The 8,155-nt window shown below is 44.3% G+C and overlaps 1 protein-coding gene across 1 annotated transcript in view; it reads left to right on the top strand.

The window, feature by feature from the left end:
• Window positions 1-8,155, top strand: part of PSMB7 (proteasome 20S subunit beta 7) — a 65,016-nt gene that overhangs the window by 10,235 nt on the left and 46,626 nt on the right. The window contains exon 5 of the mRNA XM_059410838.1: window positions 1,803-1,918. Coding sequence (XP_059266821.1) covers window positions 1,803-1,918 — 116 coding nt within the window. The remainder of the gene's footprint in view (window positions 1-1,802; window positions 1,919-8,155) is intronic.

Here is an 8,155-nt window from a genome sequence, read left to right on the forward strand (position 1 = left end):
AGTGATCTCTCTCTGTCAAATAAATAAATAAAATCTTTAAAAAAAAAACAAAAAAACAACAAAAATAAAACCAAGTAGGCAGAGAGGCAGGCAGAGAGAGAGGAGGAAGCAGGCTCCCCGCTGAGCAGAGAGCCAATGTGGGGCTTGATCTCAGGACCCTGGGATCATGACCTGAGCCGAAGGCAGCGGCTTTAACCAACTGAGCCACCCAGGCGCCCCTGTTTCTTTCTTTTTTTAAGATTTTATTTTTTTAAAGTAATTTCTGTATCCAGTGTGGGGCTCAAAACCACAACCCTGAGATCAGGAGTTACATGCCCGCTGACTGAGCGAGCGAGGCACCCTTGGAATATTTTTTGTGAAAGAGCAGTTTGGTAGTCAGAGATGGAGGAAATAATTGGACTTGACTGTTCTGGTTACCAAGAGTGCTTCCTGATGGGTAGTTATGTCTCAGACAGTCTACAGTTAGGACTTTGATTGGTTCTTATGTTTATTTGTATCAGTTTTAATTACTGTATCATTAGGCAAGTTGGTTTAATTTTTCTTCCCAAAGAGCTAAAGGCTCATGATGGAAGACTTTAAATCCAACATATTTATTTAGCATAGCAATTCAAATGGTAAAAAATAGAACCGGATACAGGGAGAGCAGTCTGTAGAAGTAGAAAATGAATTCAGTGAAGGATCCAAAAAACAAGTACATGCACAACTAAGTGGAGGTAGGGTGGGGTGGAAAGTATGTTCCCATTTATGGTCCTGAAAAGCCGTAGCGTCATCCTGTAGGCAGTAGCGGTGGGTTTCACAGGCTGTTGTGGAGGGATTTCATCATTCATTTCCCTGCATGATGAAATCTTTTTCTTTTACTCAATAAGAACTCAGATCTATGATTATAATTGTGCCAGTTTATTCAAAAGAGGTGTTTTGATATGAGCCGTTTTCCTATGAGGCTGTGGTGAGGTAAGGTTGCAGATTTGGACAGCTTGAGTCTAGCATCTCCTTGGTGTTAACTTTGAAAGTCGCTGATTTGCTGATCACTGAGCAGTGTGATGGGAAGGGTGCTGATAAATTTTGGAGTAAGCCAAGCTCGGCTCTGAGATATGGGGCTGGCATTTAATGCTTTGGGTTGGTTTTCTCTTCCCTAATGTAGGATGGTCCTTTTTAAAAAAAATTTATTTATTTATTTGAGTGAGAGAAAGACTCTGAAGCAGACTCTCGTAGATTCTGCGTGGAGCCTGATGTGGGGTTCGATCTCATGAGACTGAGACCATGACCTGAGCCAAATCCAAGAGTTGGACTTAACCAACTGTACCACCCAGGCCCCCAAGAACAATCCTCTTTTTAAGATTTATTTATTTATTTGACAGAGAGAGAGAGAGAGAGAGAGATCGCAAGTAGGCAGAGGCAAGCAGAGAGCGAGAGGGGGAAGCAGGGTCCTTGCTGAGCAGAGAGCCCAATGTGGGACTCGATCCCAGGACCCTGAAATCATGACCTGAGCTGAAGGCAGAGGCTTAACCGACTGAGCCACCCAGGCGTGTCAGACAATCCTCTTTTAAAGGGAGCTGTTCGACTGAGGAAATAGGCATGTTGGAGGGCCTCAAGGATTGTCTTTATGGGCTGATAGTCAGTGTCCCAACGTAATATTCCTTCTGGTTCCCATCTTGTTCCCATCGAAAGAGTAACCACTTCATGAAACCGTAGCAGTGTAAGAAAAGCCTTTTGTTGTCTGACTTCTCATACAGCTTTTGGTTAAGTTACAGTGATGCAATGTAGACTTATTTTTTTTTTCTTATACATACTCTGATCACCAGGTATCAAGGTTACATTGGTGCAGCCCTAGTTTTGGGGGGAGTAGATGTTACTGGACCTCACCTCTACAGCATCTACCCTCATGGATCAACTGATAAGTTGCCTTATGTCACCATGGGTGAGTGTAAAATTTCCCTGATGTTTCAGAATCCTCTTACTTACCACGGTAGTCTCTGAAAGAGCTGGTCTGTTTTCTGTTAGAGGAGCCAGGGTAATATTGCGCTTTGATTCATTCCACACATATTTATTGATTTCCTCCTATGGATTAGGCCCTATTGTAGGTGTGTGGGACAGAGCAGTGAGCACAGTTTAAAGATTCTTGCCTGCAAGGAGTTTGTATTTTAGTGCGGATAGACAGTAACAACAACTATTATATAAATATGTTAATGTTAGAAAGTAATAAATATTAGGAGAGAAAAGTAATGCAGGTACTGTGCTACATTTATGCAAGATACTACTTTTGGGGAAAACTGGGTCATGGGTATACAGACACTCAATGTTTTATTTCTTATATCTGTATGTGAATTTGCCATTATCTCAAAACAAAAAGTTAGAAAAATTAATGCAGGGTACGGGCACTTTGGAGCATTGGGGTAGAAGGCAGATTATAGTGTTAAATAGGATGGTCAAGGTAGGTCTCAAGGTTTCAGTGTGAGAAACCTCCAAGGTGAGGTTTTAGTAGAGGGAAACTAGAGTGGAGGCCTTGAACATGTCTAAGATGTGCACTGTATTTTTTTTTTGAAAGCTAGAGTGACTGGGGCCCCTCTTGCTATCAAATGATCAAAAGCGTTTAATTCATCTCTGACCTTGATTTCCTCACCTATGAAGTGGTATCAATAGTATTTCCTACATATGCCAGGTTGTAATGATTAGAAATAATGTTTATAAAGAATCTGGCCCTGAGCCTGGCCTCTAATAGTAGCTACTCTTTTCAGATCAGCTTTTAAACATAGGTACTTTAGCTCTAAGTGCTAGACAGAGTATTTTATTTTTCAAGATTTTGTTTATTAGAGCATGCGCAAGTGGGTGGGGGAGAAGCAGGCTCCCCACTGTGCTGGGGGCCCGACAAGCAACTCAGGTCCCAGGACCCAGGGATCCTGATCTGAGCCGAAGGCAGACGCTTAATGGTCTGAGCCACTCAGGGACCACAAGGATTTTTTTTTTTTTTTAATGACCACCAAAAAAAGAAGTGAGAAAATGGAGATTTTCAAATTCTGACTTTTTTTTTTTTTTAAATTTTTTTATTTATTTATTTGACAGACAGAGATCACAAGTAGGCAGAGAGGCAGGCAGAGAGAGAGGAGGAAGCAGGCTCCCTGCCGAGCAGAGAGCCCGATGTGGGACTCGATCCCAGGACCTGAGATCATGACCTGAGCCGAAGGCAGCGGCCCAACCCACTGAGCCACCCAGGCGCCCCCAAATTCTGACTTTTATGTTAAATTTGAGTCAAATTGTGTAGGTACAGAAATTTGAACAGGTCATGTATGCTGGTATTTTTCCAGCTGTTGTTTACCTGTTACATTTTTTGTGTTGGTATCTTCCCTCCGAAGAGCTAGGAAACTGCTTCCTTGAATAGTTTGGAAATTGCCAGTTTGAGACCTTGCTGTTCCATTGTGTCATCTAGCCTCTTTGAAGGTTTTTATACAACAGATGTTCCCTGTTTGTTGGGGAGAATGATTTACCCCCAGATACCATATGGATGAGTCTTTGTAATTATTTTAAAATGAAGATACTTACAGTAATTTTAGAATTGTTCCAAACTGCTTTATACAAATATATTTGTTATCTTCATCAGAGTACTGTTTTTATTTCTCCCTGTCTGATTGATGCCTTTAAATGGTGGGAAAGATGAAATAGCTTTATATATTCAGTGGTTTCATTTCTTTTCTTTTTTTCTTTTAAAAGATTTTATTTATTTATTTGACAGACAGAGATCACAAGTAGGCAGAGAGGCAGGCAGAGAGAGAGAGAGGAGGAAGTAGGCTCCCCGCTGAGCAGAGAGCCCGATGCGGGGCTCGATCCCAGGACCCTGGGATCATGACCTGAGCCGAAGGCAGGGCCTTTAACCCGCTGAGTCACCCAGGTGCCCTTAATTTCTTTCTTTATTATTTATTTTTTTTAAAGATTTTATTTATTTGTCAGAGAGAGAGCGAGCATGAGCACAGGCAGACAGAATGGCAGGCAGAGGCAGAGGGAGAAGCAGGCTCCCTGCTGATCAAGGAGCCCCATGTGGGACTTGATCCCAGGACTCTGGGATTATGACCTGAGCCGAAGGCAGCTGCTTAACCAACTGAGCCACCCAGGCATCCCAATTTCTTTATTTTTTAAACAAAAAAATTTTACACTTGCATTTTAAAAGTAACTGAAATGTGCAGTGAACAGTCATACATGCTCTTTACTCGTATTTGTCAGTGAACATTTTACCACTCTTGCTCTCCCTTGCTCATACCTTATTTTAATTTTTTGTGTGGAATCATTTGAGAGTAAGTTGTAAGCAGTAAAGAGCAGACATCATTACCTTCTACCTCTAAATCCTTCATGATGTCCTCTTATTTTACCTTCATAAAGTCACATTTATGAAATTTAATGTTATTTCAAAACAGGTTCATTTTTAAGATGGGAAAATTGATTTGGTTTCTTTTGGTTTGGAACTGTAGTAATTTGCCTTCTGAGCACAATCCTGAATTTATGAAAAGTTATTGACAGCGAGCCGTCAAGCAACCCCATGTTGTGCTTGGCCAACAGTGATCTTGCTGATCCCAGTGTAGTGGGAGCCCAGGGTGATGGTTCCACAGCCTTGCGTTCATAGCATGCTTGTGTTTAGAAATCATTGCCCCACGCAGTCTGGTTTCGTTATCATCGTAAAAGACCGGATTAAGGAGGAGAAACCCATAATCCATGGGTGATAATCCCATAACATGAGACTGTAATCCACGAGTAATAATTACTGTGAGCTTTAGTTTGTTCACCTCTTCATTTGTTTATCAGCTCTTTCTTGCCTCTGCGCCTAAGCACTGTGGCAGGCTCCACAGAGAGGGGAACGCATGGATCCTTATCCCCAGTACCCTCGCACTGTACTGAGGGAGCCAGATGGACAAACTGACAAGGGCAGTAGGCACGAAGGTCCGTGGAGGCCCAGGGGAGAAAGGAGCACATCGAAATGGAAGGATTTCAGGAAAAGCTTCACTTCACATGAACTGAGTCTTAAAAGAAGCACAAGTTACTTTTGTTCATTTCTCAGGTCCTTATTTAACATTACTACGGGCTAGGCGCGGTGCCGGGTGCTGGGAGTACAGGGGTCAGCACAGCACCTGCCCTCAGAACTTGCAGCCTCCTGTGGGAGACACGAATTAAAGTAAGTGCACATTCACTAAAAGAATGCTCTCCAGGGTTAAGTGCCCTGGAGGAAAAGAGCAGTAGTAAGAGAGAGGAGCAGGAAGGATAATGACCGTTGGAGACGTCCTTACTGAGCGAGCGACCTGAAAACATTTCCTAGTGAAGGCAAGTTATGAACATGACAAAACATTCAAGTGGGAATATTACTTGAAAAAATAGGTGTGTTTCGTATCCCTCCTCCAAAGTAACCACTTGTAAGAGTTTGTTTTTTCTAGAAAATGTTTTATGAGACACTTTCATAGAGTTCTGTCAGTCTGTGCCTATTAAAAATACACAAATGGTTGGGGGCGCCTGGGTGGCTCAGTGGGTTGAAGCCTCTGGGATCGAGCCCTGCATCGGGCTCTCTGCTCAGCGGGGAGCCTGCTTCCTCCTCTCTCTCTCTGCCTGCTTCTCTGTGATCTCTGTCTGTCAAATAACTAAATAAAATATTAAAAAAAAATACACAAATGGGCCCCGCGTCGGGCTCTCTGCTCAGTGGAGAGCCTGCTTCCCCCTCTCTATTTGCCTGTCTCTCTGCCTGCTTGTGATCTTTGTCTGTCGAATAAATAAATAAAGTCTTAAAAAAAAAATACACAAATGGGGCACCTGGGTGGCTCAGTGGGTTAAGCCTCTGCCTTCGGCTCAGGTGATCCCAGGGTCCTGGGATCAAGCCCCGCATCAGGCTCTCTGCTCAGTGGGGAGCCTGCATCCCCCTCTCTGCCTGCCTCTCTGCCTACTTGCGATCTCGCTCTGTCAAATAAATAAATAAATAATCTTAAAATACATAAATGAAGTCATTCTGTACACACCTTTCCTTTATTGTTAACTTGTTCTGAAGAAGTTCTTTATCAACACATGTAGATCTGTATTGAAATAACAGTTACATAGAAATGCATTATATGGCTGTATCATGATTTACTGACCCATTGTATTGGTGGATATTTTGGTCATCAAATTTTTGCAACAAGTGTGTCTTGGTTTGTGGAGGTGAGTACAAACTTCAGATAAATTCCTAGTGGAATTTCAGGATTAGGGTATGTGTATGTATTGCTCAGATTTCTCTGTTGCAAAGCGGTAGAATTCCTGAATGATGTAAGAAAAGAGGGTTGTGTTGTAAAGGACAGTAGGTGGCTCAACAGAATAGCTGGGAGGGCAGGCGCTGGCTTTGGGGCCCAGAGCGATGTAGAAATCCTGCTGCAGAGTAGGTCACGGCAGGGGCTGCCTTGCTGCTGGGCTTCTGGGGCCTGGTGCTGGGACCTGGCTCACTGCACGCTCAGCCTCCCCGACAGTTTCAGGAACCCAGTCTTCCTGTCATCCCATTCACCACTGCCAGTGCGTTCCTTACAGGGGAAGGTGAGTGCTTCTGATTGGTGGAGCTCAGTCATTCACTTCTAGAGTGTTGAGATTCTCCAGACCTAGGAAGGAAGTCATACCATACACAGTCACTGGTCAGCCCAAGAAAGTAAGAGGGGGCCATATAGTGCATTCTGCTTTTTACTTATTTATTTATTTATTTATTTATTTATTTATTTATTTATTTTTTGGTCAGAGAGAGTGAGCACAGGCAGACAGAGTGGCAGGCAGAGGCAGAGGGAGAAGCAGGCTTCCTGCTGAGCAAGGAGCCCGATGTGGGACTCGATACCAGGATGCTGGGATCATGACCTGAGCTGAAGACATCCCTGCATTCTGCTTTTTGAGACCTGTTGCTCGATTACCCTCCAAAGAGATTGTACTAGCTTTTATTTCTCCCAAGAGAATATGAGAATGCCTTTCTCCTAACAACCTTCCCAGCACTGCGCATTTGTGCTGTCTGATGGGGAAGATGGGAAGAGGGAACACGTAAGCTGAGACGTGAATGGTAGCTAGGAATTAGCCAGGAATTCTGTGGCCCTGCTCCCTGTCCTCAAGAAAGGATATCAGGCCCTGTATACACCAGGGTCTGGTGTAGTTGAGGAACTGAAGGGCCAGAGTTTGCTGGGTGGGTGAGGCAGGTGCAGTGGGTCGGGGGAGTGTTCAGGGCAGGGGTGCAGCTGAAGCAAAAGCGTTCTGGAGCGGGGAGCGGAGGTGTGACTCGAAAGCGAGGCTGGAGAAGGTCCTGTGATATAGCCCCAGTAGTTTGGATTTTGTCCTTGAGGTTCCTGTCTAAAGTTTTCATGCCAGAGAAGGGTGGGATGAGGTTTGCTTGTTAGAAAGGGCAGTCTTGGGTGCCTGGGTGGCTCAGTGGGTAAAAGCCTCTACCTACAGCTCAGGTTGTGATCTCAGGGTCCTGGGATTGAGCGCCGCATCGGGCTCTGTCCTTGGCAGGGAGCCTGCTTCCTCTCTCTCTCTCTGCCTGCTTCTCATCTCTCTGTCAAATAAATAAAATCTTAAAAAATTTTTTTTTTTAAGAAAGGGTGGTCTTATAGCTTCTAGCTGGAGGGAGGAGGATTGGCATGGCGGAGTCTGGAGGCAGACAGGGAGATTGCGTCTGGCCAGGTCCGGTGACAATAAGGATGGCCCCTGTCATTAGAGCGAGCACTCAGAAATGAGCCAGCCGTTAGGCCAGATCCCAGGTGTCTGTCGTCCATCCCCTCCTGACTTCTTAGTGTCAGTCCGTTCCTGGGCCTTGACTACAGGGGCAAGTTAATGACAAAACATTCAAGTGGGAATATTACTTGAAAAAATAGGTGTGTTTCGTATCCCTCCTCCAAAGTAACCACTTGTAAGAGTTTGTTTTTTCTAGAAAATGTTTTATGAGACACTTTCATAGAGTTCTGTCAGTCTGTGCCTATTAAAAATACACAAATGGTTGGGGGCGCCTGGGTGGCTCAGTGGGTTGAAGCCTCTGGGATCGAGCCCTGCATCGGGCTCTCTGCTCAGCGGGGAGCCTGCTTCCTCCTCTCTCTCTCTGCCTGCTTCTCTGTGATCTCTGTCTGTCAAATAACTAAATAAAATATTAAAAAAAAATACACAAATGGGCCCCGCGTCGGGCTCTCTGCTC

The sequence above is a fragment of the Mustela nigripes genome, chromosome 9 (assembly GCF_022355385.1).
Source record: "Mustela nigripes isolate SB6536 chromosome 9, MUSNIG.SB6536, whole genome shotgun sequence".
NCBI classification, from domain to species: domain Eukaryota; kingdom Metazoa; phylum Chordata; class Mammalia; order Carnivora; family Mustelidae; genus Mustela; species Mustela nigripes.